Source organism: Pterocles gutturalis, unplaced genomic scaffold (genome assembly GCF_000699245.1).
Source record: "Pterocles gutturalis isolate BGI_N339 unplaced genomic scaffold, ASM69924v1 scaffold28779, whole genome shotgun sequence".
In the NCBI taxonomy this organism is placed as follows: domain Eukaryota; kingdom Metazoa; phylum Chordata; class Aves; order Pterocliformes; family Pteroclidae; genus Pterocles; species Pterocles gutturalis.
In genome coordinates this window covers 26,799-46,305 of record NW_010134093.1, presented here as the reverse complement: position 1 = coordinate 46,305, position 19,507 = coordinate 26,799, and the positions used below count along the sequence as shown (strand labels likewise).

At 39.8% G+C, this 19,507-nt stretch overlaps 1 protein-coding gene across 1 annotated transcript in view; it reads right to left on the bottom strand.

Moving 5' to 3' along the window:
- Positions 1-1,026: 1,026 nt before the first annotated feature.
- LOC104467637 (PH-interacting protein-like) overlaps positions 1,027-19,507 on the bottom strand; it is a gene marked incomplete at both ends in the record, with an annotated part of 41,706 nt that continues 23,225 nt past the window's right edge. The window contains 7 exons of the mRNA XM_010081480.1: positions 1,027-1,258; positions 1,993-2,069; positions 2,924-3,064; positions 10,945-11,068; positions 11,772-11,955; positions 13,011-13,148; positions 16,088-16,313. Of these exons, the coding sequence (XP_010079782.1) occupies positions 1,027-1,258; positions 1,993-2,069; positions 2,924-3,064; positions 10,945-11,068; positions 11,772-11,955; positions 13,011-13,148; positions 16,088-16,313 (1,122 nt within the window). The remainder of the gene's footprint in view (positions 1,259-1,992; positions 2,070-2,923; positions 3,065-10,944; positions 11,069-11,771; positions 11,956-13,010; positions 13,149-16,087; positions 16,314-19,507) is intronic.

Below are 19,507 nucleotides of genomic sequence, written 5' to 3'. Positions count from 1 at the left end.
TCCTCGCCATCAGACAACCCATAACAGGGGTGAAGGGACTGAGGGCAGCCCTGAAGAGAACAACTTGGGGGCACGGGTGGGTGAAAAGCTGGACAGGAGCTGACCACGTGCACTCACAGCCCAGAAAGCCAACCACATCCTGGGCTGCATCAAAAGAAGCGTGGCCAGCAGGTCCAGAGAGATGATTCTGCTGCTCTACTCTGCTCTTGTGAGACCCCATCTGGAGTCCTGCAACCAGCTCTGGAGTCCTCAGCACAGGAAAGACAGGGACCTGTTGGGGTGAGTCCAGAGGAGGGCCACAAAAATCATCAGAGGGCAGGAACACCTCTCCTGTGAGGACAGGCTGAGAGAGTTGGGGTTGTTCAGCCTGGGGAAGGTTCTGGGGAGACCTTATTGCCGCCTTTCAGTACTTAAAGGAGGTTTACAAGAAAGATGGGGACAAACCTTTCAGTAGGCCTGCTGCAATAGGACATGGGGTAATGGTCTTTAAAAGAGGGTAGACTTAGACTAGACATACGGAAGAGAATTTTTACAATGAGAGTGGCGAAACACTGGCACAGGTTGCCCAGAGAGGCGGTAGATACCCCATCCCCTAGTGGCAAGCATGATGCAAATATCATACATCATGGAATCAACAGAAAAAAAAGGCATGACTGTACAGACCTAAAAGAAATGGCAATTAAGTGGGAGACAGACAGCACAGCTGAAAAAATACAGGCAGATGTTATACCAATACTCAATACATCCACAGAAAGGAAGTTTCTGGTCTGAGAAAAGATGGTGTTAAGGAGATGAAGTGTTTCTGAAGTGAAACGCATCGTATTTAGAAAGTGCATCTTTACAGCAATTTATAATTTGACTTACAAGAGTAAGTAATTATCATTTATTAGTAGTAAAAGTTATGATATGTTTTCAAATTAGGCAATGTTAAGTTGAATATGTAACTGAATCATTCATCTAATTCTTTCTAAGACAGCAGGAGTGAGCATCTATTAGATTAGAGCATTCTAATTAGAGCAATCTAACCTTCTGTTTTCTCTCTTTGGGTTTTCTCTTCTTTGGTGATGTTGATGGTCCATCTTTCTCTTCAATTCCTTTTTTCCTTTCTTTTTTCATTTGCTTCTTTTGTTTTTCAGGTCCTTCTTCATCTTCTGAACTACTTTCAGCTTTCTTTGTTTTAATTTTAGGAATTTTCTTTGGTGGTTGCAGATTGATTCCTGCATCTGCTGTCCAGTCAGAATAATCACTAGAGTAGTCACTACATAGGATACACCAAAGGAAAAAAGAAATTAAAAAATGAAAGTTAAAAAGCAATTCAGAGTGCTGTGGGATAAAGAGCATATTCCAATACAATATTATAGTTAACAATCTAGACAACTACAATGTTTTAATAGTTAAAACCAGTGCCTAAACCCCTATATTCTATCTACAGTTTCAATGGTAGTACACCAAAAGCCTTGAGATCATTCAGTCTTGTAAGAATCTCAACTTCCAGCTTCACCAAAAGTAAATCCACTGTTCATTTGGTGAATTCAAGATGGTACATGTTAAAGTTGGGATGTGTTCTCAGGACTTCTGGTTCTGAATAGCTTTGAACAAAAGTTAATTAAAAAAAATCTGCTAAAGAAGGTAGGTTGAAGCTATCTCAATCTTTGCTCCCTAATTTCAAACCAAGGGTCAACAGAGGCAGTCACACAGCTCAGACTGACAGCCACAGGAAACCGCTACCACACACCTGGAAGACACGTGCCTGCAAAGGATAACCCCCCTGCAAAACCCATCAGAAACAATTCTGCTTCTGGCAAACAACGAAGAAACCTTCCCTGTATTTTAGTTCATAATACAGCCGAAGATGAAATCCTGAAACCTTTAAATTAGAAGATGAAAAATAAATCTGCACAAGTTTTAGCTACTACTAATTAACTCTTTACAGAAAAGATTATTTAAAATTCATCAGCAAGACTTTTCTCTGTAAGGTCTACTGTCACTTACCTAGAGCTGCCATCACTGTGCCACGCTCTTTCATCGTCTTCTGATGTCCCACCGCTGGCAACAGCTACTTCCCCTTCCTAATGGGGGAGGTGAGAGGGGTGCAGAGGGGAAGGCAGGGAAAAAGAAAGTATTTTCTTTGGAACTCAAAAAGTTATAATTCATGACAATATGACTAAGTCTCTTCTAGGCTTTATATGCATTACAAACTACAGCATTATAAAAGCTTTATGTTGTTAAAAAGGCGTTTTAGCTTGCAGATACTTTAATGGACTTCATTAAACGAAAAGTAAGAAAATACCTGTGCCTGGACAGAAGCATGGTGTGGAGCAGCATTTTTTTAACATATAGCCAGTGGAGACCCGAGTGCTTCTCAGTCTCCTTTTAAAAAGACTGGCTTACCTTTCTGAAAATTACTTCCAGCCCTTTTTAATGTAGTATTTCCACATTTCAATTAATATAAAACAAAAATCCCAGTATGAACCTTATATACCCTTATTACTCATTTTTCCACTGTAGCTCCAGAAGCACAGACTGGTTGAAGCTGGAAGGGAGCTCTGGAGGCCGTGTTATCCAACCCCCCTGTTCAAGCACGGCCGTCTAGAGCCACTGACCATACGCTAGGGCACACGGGCCAAACCAACCAGGCTCACAAATACAGGGAAGTTCTAACATTGCACACATTTACTTTGCAGAACACCCTTACAAATGAGCATTTCTCCCTTCTGTCGATTACTTTTTTTAGTCAAAACTGAACACATACAGCCAACACCTGAAAAGCCAATTCACCATCAGTTTTTAAAGAGGCAGAAGGAAATGAACAATGAAAACCGTATCCTGAGTTTCCACTAGAAACAATGTTTAATTAGCTGAAGCAGGAGCTTAACGAGTAGAAACAGAATGTGCAAGATTGCCTCATGAATAAGGATCTTACATCTGAGGAACTGTGTCCATTTTCTAACTCTTCAGCAGGCCTTGCAGTTTCTTCTACGGCGTATCTTGTACGGTAGTTGTGCTGATTAGCTTGCTGCTTTCTGGAGTCGCTAGTGTCTAGTAAATGATCATGAGAATGGTTCTGTGAAAACACAAAAGTCAAAATACATCATTTTTTAGTATAATTTATTAATACATAGCATTTTCTATAATAATAATATTCCAGGTAGAAAAAGATACCAGTTCCAATGTCACAAAATTCAAAACAGGCCAGGAGTCCAAAACCACAGAGCTGCTGAAGAAAACACTCCACAAGAACAGTTGAACATAAGCACCAAACAGTTCAGGATATTCTGAAAATAATTAAACTTTCTTCTCAGATATACTACAAAATTCTCATCTCAAATATTAAAACTCTTCATCCTCTACACTGTACATATCAGTTAAATACTGATAGGCTGCTAAGAGCTTGTAGCTCAAAATTTCACTAAAAACGGGCATCAGCGGAAAGGGGACTCTTACAGAGAACTCCAGAGTATCTCATTTTGCAACTGAGGGGTCAGATCTATTAGAACAGAGACTCAGAGTAAAACACCCCCTAGCACAGAGGGATGACCAAGTAAAGGCCTTTAAATGGTGAGATGATGCATGGAAGAGTTCAAATGAATGAGTCAGTTGGAAAGAACCTGCATTCTTACCAAGCTTAGAAGAATGAACTAAGGCTGTAATTAGGAAACACTTCACACGCCAACATGAAGAGATTTTGTTCCTCTTGCAGAATACACATTATGCAAACACTTGCTCTCAACACAAAGTGTGTAATCCTGTATTAGTCACCAATTCCCAGCAAAAAAATCAAGAGCTACAATCTCAATTTCAGGAGTTTTGTGCTAATTTTTCTGGCATGCACATTTGAACTTGAGCCTAGCTCAAACCCCATGAAGCAGCTTCTGGACACATTCCTAGATGCCCAGTGCTCTCTTTCTTCCATAAAGGAAACCTCAGATATCTAATCTATTAGGTACTGATATGGTTGAAAAAACAGTCCCAGAGATGAAGCAAGCAGAACTGGAACAAACCACAGAAACGTACTGATGTTATCAGAGTGTTCTAGTAGGGCAGAATGATTGTACATACTCCTCTCGCACTTTTTTCTTCTGCAGGAAAGATCTTTCTTGTTATGTATGATGAAAGTTAGTTCATGAGGTTAACTTTCTCTTTGAGGAAAAAAACCGAAACACTTTTTGGTAAAAACTGTCCTAAAATTTGGCCAAGCAGCAGTAGCTAAGATTTGGTTTTCCTTAGCCACAATGACTTTCCTTAACGTGCAGAACCACGGTAGCTAGAGCTTTTCTTCTGCCCTCCCTGTTAGAAGATAACACCCCTTTTTCAGGTGTGACCACAACAGTTCAGTAGCACAAGCCAGCATCCTGTTCTGTACAACTGCATGAAGAGTTTTCCCCAAAGCACACAGGACCAACACAAAGCTGCTCTGCGCTCATTTTAACATTGCCCCAGGCTTTTCAGACCTCAGGCATTCCTTCTTCTGGATTCAAACTGGCAGCACATGCCAGACCTCCTCAAGCTGCTCTGACCTGACCCAGAACAGCTCTGAGGCAGCCCTCGGACCAGTGCCTGAGACCATCACACAGCCTTCTGTCCCTCCTGGGGCTGCTCGCTTCTCGCCAAGCTCTCAAGAGTCACTGCTGAAGCACAGGAGGTCACAAAAGCTTGCTTCTGCTACTGAATTGCAACTTTTTTTATAAAGCCCATCTGGCTCAGCATCGTGAAAGACGGTACAAGGAAGCACGGCCAGCAGACATGGAATCATGTGAGCCCAACGCAACAAATCAGTTGAGCATCCTTTACAATAACGAGGAGATATTTTGCAGAAGCTATATTACAGCCCAACTGCAATGCTCACAATCTTCTCTCTAGAAACAGAAGTCCTAAAAATTTACATTCTCTTTTCAGAGATGAGATTTGGCAAATGGTTGTTATAAATATGCCTTTTCCCTACTTATACTAGAAGTACGGATCCCTGGAGAAGTGAAGCGCTTTGCATCACTCTTTGGTTTTGGAAAGAGTCCTTCACTTTTGGCAGTTCAAAGCTTCAGGGAAAAAAAGCACCCCAAAGCCACCCCCCAAAAAATCCTTTCTTCATGGAAGCAAGTAACATCACTGTATAAACACTGTGCCACGGTGATACCAAAGGGTACCAAACTGCTCTGGGAAAGGTGCAACGCCAAAACAAGAATGGAGAAAAAAAAATTAACACAAAACCACAAGCAGTTATCCTTGGAAGGGACCTCTGGATGTCACCTTGTTCAACCCCACTGCTTAAGCAAGGACCAGAAAAGGGATCACAAGGGATCCATATCTTGCCAAAAATCATAATTTAACAACATTCCTATTCAACACAGCTTTGCCAAAATCTGATGAGAAACTGCAGGCCAGGCAGATCTTTATTTATCTGGGGGAGGGATGGGGTCAAGTGGGAAGGTTTGACTGAAAAGACAAGGTATTACAAGCTTTGTCTGACAAAATGGAATCTATCACCAACATCTTCAACCATGACTGAGGAAACACTGCTGACGGTCTTTTTCCACCTGCCCTCCCCACATATACCCTAAAGAAAGAGCTTGAAATTGGACTCAACTCTAATGGGAGGCTTGGAAATGAAACCAAGATAACCTATGATTTGAGGTTCAATCAACACTTTCTCGACAGACTTTGCTGAAAAGTCCTATGTGCTGACAAGTACCCTGTATCATATCCAAGGCTTCCAGTCAATATCAGAGCACATCTATAGATACATTAGAAATTACAGCTGCCATTAGAACAGTTCTTCTTTGAAATACAAATGATGGCACTTCCTGTGTTCGAGAAGGATAGATACAGACATGTCACCTGGACACTGCTGAGGGTCTTTGTACCAACACTTGTGAAAGATACAGTGGAAACCCAGTGGTGTCCTGACAATTCAGACCACTGCGTTCTACTCTCCTTACAACCCCGACTCCACCAGCAAACAGCTTTGCTGCACTTTCACACAGGGCTGCAGCAATTTTGGAAAGCTCTAGCTACAGCAATTTCATGGTATTTCTTCACCAGCAGCATCTATTCTTTATCTGAAAATGGTTCCTCCTTCCTTAGGACAGAAGGAATTAGCCTCTACTAGCGAGCTAAACAGAGGCAGGGCACAAGCATCAGAACCCCAACATTACACAGATGCTCACAGCTTCGTTAAGACAAAGAAAGGAAACCTTGGCTTTTTCCCCAAAGACCAGGAGTTCTCCCCAGATGACAAATACAACAAATCCTCCAAGCTGTTACTGGACAAAGGAGTTTTTATTTTGCAGAATGGTTGAGATTAGAAAGGACCTCTGGAGGTCATCTTGTCTAACCCTCCTTCTCAAGCACGGACACCTAAAGAAGTTGCCCAGGACCATGTCAAGACAACTTCTGAGTGTCTCCAAGGTTGGAGACTCCACAGCCTCTCTGAACAGCCTGTGCCAGTGCTCTGTTACAGTGAAGTGCTTCCTTACATTCCAACAAAACCTCCTTTGTTTCAACAGTTTGTGCCCTCTGCCTCCTATCCTGCCATTTTCTCTTCAGCTGAAGAATATCCTTCCATATTCTCCTCAAGTCTGGATCAGGGCTTGGAATTACTCAGTGTTCACTCTTACCACATCACATACATGTAAGAAATTCACAAGAACTTTTCCAAAAGCAGTGCTTAGTGTGCATTATCTTCACTAAGTGCTACTGTCTTGGGTTTTAGATTATTTTCCTCTTAACATCTTGCTGATCTACCTGGAAGTAATGTTTAAATAACACGTAAGTGGAAAAAAGTCATTTTTTGAGGAACACAACTAAGTTACCTTCAGCAAAACAACAGCACGCATTTCTTCTCACTGGTTTCTTTTAGCTTACAATACACTCATTTGCACCTGTCACAAAAGAGGCCTATGCTTACTTTTGTTCCTCCATAACAATCTCCAGTCTAATTCTTTAAAGTTTCTGCTTATAATTTCCACTTAATGGTAATTAGAAATATTTCAATTTTTTGTCTTTTTTTAGCTAGGACATACACCACATCAACCCTCTAGCATACAAAAATTTCACAGCTCTATAATATTTATTAAAAATTCTCTGTAATCCCAGTAGTTTAACGAACTAATACTCTAATTACTCAAACTGGGAACATTTACCTAAGCATGTTATTTATCTCACTTCTCATCTTCACCATGCTCCTGAAAAAAAAAATAATTTGAAATACAGTTCCACTTTGAAAATGCAAAAATTCCAATGCCATAGTCTATCCTCTGTCATTAAGGGGTTTTTGTTCGATTTTTTTTAATAATGATTGGAGAAAACCCTATTCCTCACCAATGACTTCCAAAGTCAGGCAGAGTTCTTCACTTGACATGCAGATCAGTGATACTAAACACTACTCAGGTCAGCATACCCAGGCTTTTAAGCTCTCCCACACAACTCCATTAGTCCTTCAAGCAATCACGTACAAACACTTCTCAGTATGACCTGTGTCAAAGAAATGTGGGTTTTCTGATTTTATATATCAGATTGCTTACACGACTTCCATCTAAACTGCAGATACTGTTAAAGAAGAAGGATTGAGCTATAATTCTGTACTACTTTTAACACACCCTGTAATGAACCTGGAGTAAAAATTAGTAACGGGACTTTGGAATCTCCTCAAAAAGTACTTACAGCTGCTCTGTGTTCTTCCTTATTGATCTACACTTTTGCTTGTAATCCAAAATGCTAACATTTGTTCCTGCCTCCTTTTGATTTTACTTCTGTATTTTTGACTCCTTTCACTTAGAAGGGAACAGAAGAAAATATTGTTTTGTCATTATTATATGAACAGAAGTGATAAATTTCAGAAGTTGATATAAAAACTAGTATTTCCTACTAGTACGAATACAACTGAATTTGCACACAAGGACAAGGTTCTAACACAAGCCCTGTTTACTCTGTCCCCAGACCAGCTGACAGCACTGTAGAATGACAGACTTTCTAGAATTCTTGATGCTATAGTTCTTAGGTCTATAGATTACTAGGAGATAATGTTTTTTCCCTGTATTTTGTTTGAGGTGTCCCCCACCTCCTCTAGATCATAAATTCTCCTATTAAACCCATAAGAATTCATTATGCAACACAAAAGGACTGTAGTCTCACAACACTACTGTACCATAAATTACCAGGTGTCAGTATCAAACCTACTGCACACACTCAAGAAAAAGGAAGATTTACACAGTGCTTTCCAGCTCTATCTTCAGCCCAACACAGCCTGCATCTAAAGCCACGCAGTCACTGTAAAGAACAGCAGCAGAGGAGCTGCTACAATTAAGTCACTAATTTCTAGTTTAAAAAAACCCTAAAAATATCACACATCAGTTTTTGCAGCGCAGTCAGCCACGCTTCTCTTCCCAGCTGTTTATTTGATTTTATTAATCTCCATTCCTATTGTTCAGACACTACTGAGCAAGAGTGTTGCTCGTGCTATTAATAAGCAACAATGAAAATCTCAGTTTATTTGATCGGGAGACTACAATCACTTGGGATCAAGCCCCCTTATTGCAAATTTGCCCATTTAAAGCCCATTTGATACCTACTCATTTCTGAATCCCTCTGAGATTATCTCAAGGGATGTGTATTAGTGTACTTCTCAACAACCCAAGCCCTCCAACAAGAGACACATTTAATGAAGACTGAACTGTGGAAGAATGTGAGGTTTTGTCCTGAGACACTATAAAAAAAAGCATCCTGTAGGGCTTAAGAAGGATTTATTTACATATTCTGAAAGTGTTCCTGAATCCAACAGTAATTTCTATATGGAAAATTTACTGACATACTCAAGTGCAGACACCATGACTGTCTGCTTTTTGCTCTATTTCCTCAGGACAAAGTGACTCAAGGAGTTACCACGTTATCTCTCCCTCACTTTCTGGGCATCAGAATCCAGCTCACAGACCCTCCAAGGGCTGGAATAAACGAAGGGCACATTCTTCTTCAGGTAAATATATGGAACTGAAGGAAGATTCTCCTAAGCTAGCTTTTTCTCTGAAGGATTTTAAGGGCATAAATATCCACAATGAAAATATGGGCCTCAAAAAGAGCCCATGCTACCTTTAAAGTTGGGAAACTAAAAAATTTCTCTAAGAAAAAAAATTTCCAAATTCATCCATATTAAGTTTCTTTGTTTGAAAGATGTAATAAAAGTAATTGCTGAAACCAAAACATGGGACCAACTAGACTACTCTGCTTAATGTCCTAGTGATATTTTAGGAAAACTGCAATTAGAAATTTAAGGGTGAATTGGTAGGAATTCACATTCTAAGGAAGGATCTTTTTGACTAGGCTGTAGCTGAACAAAAGGGGAAAAAAAAGAAACCCTTGAGCAGTGCTATCATTTAATTAAACTAACACCGTCTGTAATTCAGCATCAAAATACATCCCCTCAATACAAGAAACAACTTTGTTAAAAATCTGAATTTTTGAGGCCAATTTTCTATTATTCCCAAGAGAAAAATAAGAGTTACCAAGATTTCTGATGTCCTGGTATTTCCCTAATGAGCCCTGCCATAGCCACCTCCAAAACTGGAAGTGGCCAAGAGCTTCTTCCCTCCTCATACAAAAACCGGCAATACACCGAAAAAATATGTTTTCACTTTATCTTGGGCAAACACACTTAATGTTGGTGACTGCAGCACTGAAATTAGGATTATCAGTATAATTTCTTATGAGACCAACATTAGAAAACGGTTTGGGGGTGGGAGAGTGCTCATCTCACTTCTTTTGAAAACTTTAATTTGCTTGAGTATGAGAAAAGACTGAACAGTCAGATTTAGTATCAAGTAGAAACTTGCCCATCTCAAATTTACTCTTTGTGCTGCATATAAAATTAATTCACCATTATTAAAAAAACCAGAAGCACTACTAAGCATTTGAAATTTACTTCTCTTCAGATGGCTTTCAGTCCCAGTCCCTTCCTCCCCAAGAAAGTGAATGATAAACAGCACAGGCACTAAGCGTGGTACTCTGACAAAGTTAAGAGCTGCACAGTCTTTCGTATACTTGTTCTTAGTATTTCATTTCTTCATTTTTTTTACTCCTCAATGGACAATCTGCAGGTGTTCTTGAAGGTCTGTATTTTACTGAGCTTTTGATTAAGGTTGAAACAGTCTCATCTACAACAAACATTGGTTCTCCTTCATAGTTGCTTAAAATTTGCTACCTTTCTTACAAAATACAGTTGGTTATTTAGCTAGAAAAGCACAGGTAAGCATGTGAGATGCACAGATAAAACTATTTTCTAACAAACCAGACATAAAATGATTTTTGTAAATATAGAATATACATCCTTCACATTTCCTTACCAGCATAAAGCCCTAAGACTGATTTTATTTGCACATTACATGAAAACATCAAGCCAGTTACGACAATTTCATTTTTAATACAACCCTCTCCCTCCTATTTCATCTGTACTGTTTTTCTCTTTTCTGAAAAACGCACTCCAGCTCTAGCAAAAAGCATGACTTAGAAACATCCCATACAAACCAGCAAGATGATTATTGGGGTACCATGAGAGAAAATACCCAGTTCTGTATTTGGAGATGTATTTAAATGTGTTAAGAACTTATGACTTGAGTTCTAACGGAACCTTTCCACAGAACAGTATGTCCCACAGCAGAGCACAGTGGTTGGATGTATTGATTAACAGCGACAGGCTCCCTTACAGCACATCACGGCCCCAGTACCAGATTCGCAGGGCTTCTCTCCTAGGGGCTTCCAGCAGCAATCCCAGTTTTTATTCAGAACACAGTGAAACATCAGTAGAGACATGCTTCCTCATCCTGGGGGAGGTAAACAAATTCCTGTACCCCTAGAGTTTTTAAATTTAAAACCGAGAAGAGGAATACAAATTTATGTGGCCTGACACACTGAGTTAAATTCTATGCTTCTCACTGTGATAAGGTACAAATTACTGCTTACCTTAGGGAAAGTAGGGATTTTGTTTTCTCTTTGAATGTGACTCATTACGTGTTTTCTTTTCTCTTCTGATCGATACACCCTTACTTCTTCTTCTCCCTTTGCTGTTCTCCATTCTTCCTGCCTACTGAAAAAGAAAACGGAGATGTTAACTTTAAAGCAAATTACTCCTGAGAGAATCTATTTCAAATCACAGAATAGATGTTCAACATATATAACATTAGATGAACAGCAGTTCTTCTCTTTACAGTCAGAATGTGGCTTGAAAATTACCCCTCCTGAACACAGCAAGATTTCCATCTGATTTCAGAAAGCTAGAGCAGTTTATGTTAGCCCCTGGCTAGTAGGGTCTTCTGCCTTATTGACAGAAGCATTCATCATAAGAGTTAACGAAACAAAGTTCCAGGCTGGAAACCAAAATTCAACGCAGGCACTAAATGGATGAGGTCAGTGTGTTAAAATGCCAGATAATGGCAGGAACAAGTGGAGTTAAAACATACAGTAACCTCATGATACAAGTCAGAGAACACTGAGACAGCTAGATCCTATTGCACAGACAAGTTAAGTTACCCTGCCATTTATTAAATGGTTAATTTTTATTCACAATACTTCTATAATGGCAAGATTTTTCAAGTGACATGCAAACAACTGATCTCAATATACAGGCACTCTCGAAGGCCTGCATTTTCCTACGTTTTTGATTAGTAAATGGATCTTATAAGAAATAGGAGACCCACACAAATAGTTCTATGACAACATGAATTCCAAACCTGTTCAATTTAACTAAGTTAATCAAACTAAAATTCCCTGCAAACTTGGCCTGTGTTTACCTGGCCACACCAGAAGACAGTTCAGGCACTACAACCCTTCGACTCCACGCCACAAGGTCCCGCTCAGTGGCTATTTCACTTCTTGGTGCGTTGCTGTGCATCTGACGCACACCTTCAATTTGTCCACTACGTCTCAATCCTATATTTGGTGGCGAATGTACTTCTGAGGTAGAACTTACAGATCCTAAAAAGTCAAAAAGCAATAGTGCCACTTGATCTGAAATTCTAAGTGAAGCATTTAGAAAGGAAAACTCAACATGAAAGGAAAAAAATATAATTTTACTTAATCTGTTACTTCAAAAGAAATCAAATATTAACTGAATATAACTCTTTCAGCAATTTCTATATTTGCCACAACACACACAACTAAACAGCTACTGGGTTACAATGCTCCATTTAAAAATTCACATTGAAAAGGAGCAGATGTGTCAACAATCTGAAGTGAAGCAAATGTTTTGCTGGTTTGCTTTTTATTTGAAAATGCTTCTGAAAACGTTTCTGCGAAGCTGACTATTGCTACTGCACTCCAGATCCGTACTATAAAACAGTCAGCTATCTCACTGAATCAGTGTATTCATTAAACAGTCTTCCACCTTCAAAAAAATGAAGCGACAACACTGGATATTATAAGGAAACCAAGCTGTAAAATTTACAGAAAATAATTGAGATAGTCAAAAGAAAAAATAACCACAACAAAACCACACACACACGAGATCCTCCAAACACCTACACTGTAGCAAAATTCCAACATTTTTCCACATCCTTCTGCAGACAAGCTGTTCTTGCTAACTCAGGTGGGCTGCCAACCATGCTTTTTTAAGTGCTGAAAACTACCACGTGATCTAGTGCAAGACACTGAAACATGGAACAGCTGTACTGAGAAACAAGCAGCTCCTTCCTTTTTTTTCCCCTCCTGTATCTGGGACAATTCAGATTTCAATCAAGTACATGGGCAACTGGAGATTAAACAGTAGGGTAGTTACTTCGAAGGGAACGGAGTTGCTGCAAGTTCCCCGAGTGAGCAGATAACAACTTCAACAAAGATCAATTTGTAATGTTGAGAATCCTGAGATTTTGCAGAAAGGTAAAAAAAAGATGGGAAAGCTGTATTACTTTCTATGCTTCCTCCTTTCTAGTAGTTCAACAAAACACACAAATCACGCACAATAAAATGGTTTACAGTTTCCAACTCAACTGTTTCAACACAAAAGCCACAAGACTCATCCCCCAGTAACCTACCTCTGCTAATCCGGCTGTTACTACTGGTTCCTGCCTCCCCGGAACGCCTCTGGTCCTGCTCTTGCTGAAGTCGTTGAATCATGCTATCCAACGGACTAACTTCTTGATTTGCTTGTTGACTAAGAACTTGATTCAATCCTATGAAGTAAAATACACAAGAGAACACCACTCAAATGTTGATTTGAAGAAACCAATGTTACAAATGGTTTATTTAAGTTTTAGGTTCGAAACATACAAGTACAGTATATAATCACGTGTGTAAGCATGGGCTAAAGCATGTTTTTGTAACAGCCATTTTTTAAACAGGACAACTTTTGTCTTAATATTGAGAACATTATATTTTCTTGAGCAGGGTCAAGATGATCTCATGCCACTCCTAATTGATCAAGTGCCAGGAAGTCACAGAAGCTTAATACAACCGTTGTTTGTCAGCTTGGTCAATGCAAATTGTTCAAATGCGCGCTTTGCCTGTCCCAAATGCATTATGAAACTTCAAAGAACTGCATGAAGAAGCTCCAACTGAATTATAAGAGAATTATCTCCACTGAAGAGCAGCAAGCAGAAGTGCTTGACTGAACTCCACATGAGCATAACTTGACACAGGTTAAGTGATGCTAATTTTCTTTGATATGCCGAGCACCCAGGAAACCTCCTTTAGCGCAGGGCTCTTGAACAAAAGACAGAAAACAGTTCTCACAGAAGTGAGCACAAGGTGATGATACTGCTTCTGGGCAGCAAGCAAAAAATACAGCCTGTAAGCACAAACAACACAAAACCTCTTTTCATACTCACAATGGTCACAAAAAATTAGAGGTTCAGAGAAAAAGGGAAGGGTTAGGCTACTGGTTGGAAAAGGAAGTCAGATACCTCCACGTGGAACAGTTAGATGCTGGAGTGGTGGGGAGCTCTTGGCAAGAGAAGCAGAACTTGCAAAACTTTGTAATGAGGGATGGCAATGTTCAAAGAAACAAGCTACAGAAATTATTTTTCCAGCATGATTCCAAAGAGATATCATAGTATAAACTACACTTTGCAAGATCAGACACAAGATATTACAGTAAATGTGCTATGAAATGAAGAGCTTTGATTATATGGCCAGACAGAAGCGGCCATCTCTTAATAAATTATGGGCTGCAGAAAGAACATAAATATTTAAGATAGTGCTCTAAGGGTTTCAAGGTTATTGTAGTTGAAGTCAACTTCCCTAAAGCAGCAGAAGCTTGGAATCATGGAATGAGCTCTGGTATAACCACAGCTGGGTGTTTTCTGACGTAGTGAGACAGTCAGATTTATGTGGTGATCTCACGAGCAGACACACTGTCTGCTGAAAACAATGGGAAATACTACTAATAAACCAAGAATGATCTTAAAGAAGGAAACTACTACCTAAAAAAAAAAAAAAAGATGTTTTTTATGTATCTAGATTGTGAAATTTTGCCTTCACAAGTAATACCAAGATTTTTAAAAAGGAAATAATAAAGACACTTGTTTGATTTTTTCAAAATATCTGTCTTAAAAGAGCTTCATGTACATCTAAGCAGTAAATCAAGCATGACTTTCTGAATTTCACCTCCTCTTTCAGCAGAAAACTTGACAAAAAATAAATTGTCAGTGCTCTGAGGGAGATCCATCAAACCTCACACAAAGTTCCAGAAAGCGAGGAGCTTCTTTAGTGGAAGGGAACATATGAAATACATGAAAGTAGTTTAGCTCTGCATAAAACTGCGTGTATGGTTGCTAAACTGTAAAGAGGTAGAAAAAGGTCTTCTGCCTCTTTGCTATTTAAACAAAATGTTGGGAACATAATCCTCCCATAAGCATTCATATGCCAGGCAGCCACACTTAATATTGTTGGGTCTATGTTCAGAGTCTGACTTGTTCCAAGACATTGTATTGGAGAATGTGCCCAGACATTTTCATATTTGGAGAATTTCAGAATATCACGGATCCATGCTGTACCTGTAACAATGAAGTAAAATTGCATCCTTTCTTGGAAATTGAATTTAGCTTCAAAGCCACTAGCTAAAAAGTTAGAGATAAAACATTGCATACATTCACCAGAAAGGATTTTTTCCTTCTTACAACTGCTGCTCAGGTAGCATTTCTTTCTATAATTTAATTTTTATAATTAATTTTATAATTTTTCTTTCTATAATTCTGTATGCTAAGGAGCATACAGAAATGCTCCTTAGAAATTATTATGTAAGTATTCAGTGGTTTGTAATCCTTAGATCTACAAATAAGGATAAAGAGATCTTTTGGTAACAACACTGTCAGACAACCTTCCCATAATGTCTGACATACCACAGGCTTAAGTATGCTGTACATATAAGCCACGATTTACAAGCACGGTCAGTTTTCCCATATTTTCAAGAATATCCAAAAAGTTTAAAGCTACTTTCACCAGTCACTGTTTGCTCATTCACACTAACATTGAACTAGTGACATGTCACAAGCAGGCATCGTTTTTACATCCCCACTCGTGCAGACCACATTTAGGCAGCTTCCAACAGCCAGCCACTGGCCCAAAATATGCACATTCCTCCCACGCTGTGCACACGGAGAATACAACTTTTGATGAACTTCCTAGATTTTGTATCCTCAACAAGTTTTCAGAGTTCTCTAACCAAACCCTGAAAGCTGAAGTTGAATGACCGCCTTCATCTAAAGAGGAATAGAATTTTGCATGTTTCAAGTGTCCTCTCATTTTTCTCTTCTTGCAGGTGTCACCTGTTCCAACTGATCCGTGGAAGATCAGCCTCTTTCCTAGGTTTTCTGAAGCAGGAAATCTTATTTCAATGAGATCAGCTGGAAAGCTCACTCAGCATCATACACTGTTCCAATAATGAAATGAGCTCCAAGCTAACTGGCATTGTAGCATCAACTAGTACTGACGTGACCGATGACAGCACTCTATGCAAAATTGTCACAAGCAACCAGTGCCAAGGACATTGCAATTCTTCCACACAACGTAAAATACTATTCCCAGAAATGAAGAAAAAGGACGAAGTGAAAGGGAAAGTGTAGAATACCTGAAAGTAACGAGACAGGCTACTGGATACTGAAATTTTCCATACCTGAAGATGTCACTCCCATCTGAGGAATAAGCTGTTCCTCCCTGCAGTTCTCACGACCAGGAACCAGCCTTTGATACCTTGCAGGATGAGGGTTGCCATCCACATCAACCAAAAATGGGGGAGGCATAAGGTGTGGAGCTTGCTGTGTCTGTTCATCCAGGACAAAGTTGTTGGCATCACGGATAAGGGGCCGATAATCACTATGAAAGAACATCTGATCGGCTATCTGTAAACAAAGCCATTTTGTAATTTTTTAAAAGAACCTATTAAAACAAGCATTTAGAAGATAACTGACAAAAGTATTTCTAACAATGTCATCTGTGGTCACTTTTAAAGGGGAAAACTTAATGACTCCGCAATTATTATTTTCCCCAGTATTCCTTCTCTATATTGTAGTACAAGGAGAATAATCCACATGTTTGAGGGTGGGCAGCATTTAAGGAACAGGGGAATGGGGTAATATTTAACTACTTGAAGACATTTGACAGAACACAGCATGGACATATTAGGTTACAAATTTTCTTCTATACTCTGAATATATGAATATATATACTGATAATGAACACTGCATCACAGACTTATGAGCTATGGTGTAGTAAGAAGAGAAATAGGAAAATATTTATCACATCATGTCACTGCCAAATATTTTAACACCAGCAGCCAAACATACATATTCCTATCATAATGTTAGATATGTGAAAAAGTTCCAGTAGAGAAAATAAAGCTGATCTAAAGTTGAATTCTGCAGGCTCAAAGTTTATCCTTTTTTATTTCAGTCCACCTGCTCATAATTTATTCTAGATGACTTTCCACAGACACTCAAGACTGAGGAATTCTTTTGTCCAAGTAATATGTAAAAAGGCTTATGCTCCATTCCTTGCTGGCACATCCATCTCCATATCATGCAATCAGAAAGACATTGAACCACAAGGAGAAAAGAGAACAGAAGACAAGCTGACATGTATGCTACACATCCCAACAGCACCTACAAGCAAACCCCTACGCAGCTCATGTACTCAGTATGAAGAAGTAAAAATAAAATCACAAAATCATCATTAACACAGATTAGATTTCCAGCACAGCATAAAAGTTATTTAAAAATTGACTCAAGGCATAGAGATCTCAAAAAAAATCTTGTCTTAGGTGTTATAGACAGGTATTTGAGCATGGACAGAGGAGTGACTGAGTTGTTGCAGAATATACTCTGATTTCTGAACCATGCTATGATTCTGAAGAGCATGCTCTATCACTACCAAGCCATAACATAGTTTCCAGTAACTTGCTATGTAGAAATCAGTTAAGGAAAAGGTGGTAGCATCTACTCAGAGGTCTGGTCTCTCAGTGACAAAGGTCTTCTGTCCTGGATGTGAGAAGATCAGGAAGGAAAGACTACAACAAACATCTGTCAATTACCACACATCAGAAAGTGCCCACATGCAGGCATATGAGGTGGACAGGAAAAAACACAGCACAGGAGTCATGGGATCTGGACCCTGGAAAAATGCAGAAAAGTAACAAAAATAAGAAAATTGGAAAGACGCATGGAAACATGCAATGGCAAAGAACTTCCTTCAGGGATTCAAAAGGTTACCCTTACAAAGTGCTAACGGACAGCGTGACACCCTACTGCAGTAAGAAGCCCTAAGTGGATGAAGTCTGTCACCAGTCTGTTAACTTCGAACAGATGCTGAACAAGAAAGAGAACTATTTTCATGGGTCTGACTAACAGAATCAAGGCTTGCTTAACAGCTTTGTTCCTTCAGCTCAAATAGCTCAATATGATAAAAACAGAGGTCCTCTAGGAGGACTTATGATTTTCCCTAGAATCATAAGAGTAGAGTATCCAGTACTTTCACCTACTGAAAACTTTCCTATTAAGTACTTCCCACACTGAGAAAGAAGAGGTTCCAATGGCATGATCATGCAGACTGGATTGTAATGTGCTGTGATTTGGCTGTACAGTGTTGTCTGCATTCCAGGTTTTGTAAGCAAAGGGAAGATCTGAACATCCTCCCTCAGATTCAGTGACCTCTACCAAAATAGTCCCTGGTGCAAGACCATGAGGGACTTCTTTTCAATTACACTTCTGTTTACTCTGTTCTGCAATCAAGTACGGTAGAGAGAGTAAACAACAATTTTCTGCTCCACGAGACAAGAAAGGCATTCATGGAGAACCCAGGCTCAGACCAACCCTCAGGTAAAACACTGGCATGTCCCCACTGGAACACAGGGCAACAATCCTACCCTCAGGCTATGTCAAGTCCTGAGAAAAATCAGAAGAATTAGATATTTTAGAGAATCTTAAATGGCTACGTTCAGCTGACAACCAGTTAAAAGAACCAACAATCAGACCTATTTCTTAATATACTGTTAGAGATTAAATTAATGACAAAAAGAAGATAATACACCACCACTAGGACATGAGTCCTCTGTACGTAGGGCTTCAGAAACCCAGCTTGGGTTTGAGTGGGAAAGCTTTCCACAAGGTATGAGCATTACAGGTAGACTCTCCCCTTCAGGAACTACGCTACATGTTCAGAATGCTCAGGTTCTCCAAAAGGGGCACATCTACTCAAATGCAAAGAGATTTTCCCCACTACTGCACCAATCTACCACACGGGAGCTGTCAACCTGCAACAAAGAACTGTGGTTTGGGCAGTCTATAGGAACTAGAGCCTTAGAAAGCTCAGAGATCTAGCCCAATCCAAGATTTACAATCAACTGAAAGGTACCTTCTGTTTTAGGAAGCTAGGCATTCCTGGACAAAGTTCCACCTAAGCAAGACCTTCTGAAGTGCACATGCCCTGTTGACAGTGAGCTCAGCAGCTCATCTTTGATGATCTTCACACACTCAGAAATCTCAGCTGAGATTGGCTCAAGATTCCCTTAATTGGGTCACATAACAAAGGAGCCCCAAACAAGCAGCAAATGTATCCTTTTTTTTTCCCCACTGAAGAATTAGAAAAATGTGTATCATCAAAAAAGAAAAAAATGGAAAAAAGAAAACAAACCAAAACCACCCCATCGTGGCCAAGATCCCACTGGACAGTGGATCCTGTCTAAGCCACGAGCCACTGGCTTTTCTAAGGAGAATGCTGTGGGACACGGTGTCGAAGGCCTTGCTGAAGTCCAAGTAGATGACATCCATGGCCTTTCCCTCATCCACCAGGCGGGTCACCTGGTCATAGAACCCATGGTGGTTGGGCTTGATCCCCTGGGTGTCCTGTACATGCCGTGTGAGCACACTCAAGATGAGCCGTTCCATAATCTTCCCCGGTACCGAGGTCAGGCTGACAGGCCTGTAGTTCCCCACGTCCTCCTTACGGCCCTTCTCATAGATGGGCGTCACATCGGCAAGTTTCCAGTCTTCTGGGACCTCCCCTGTTAGCCAGGACTGTTGCTAAATGATGGAGAGGGGCT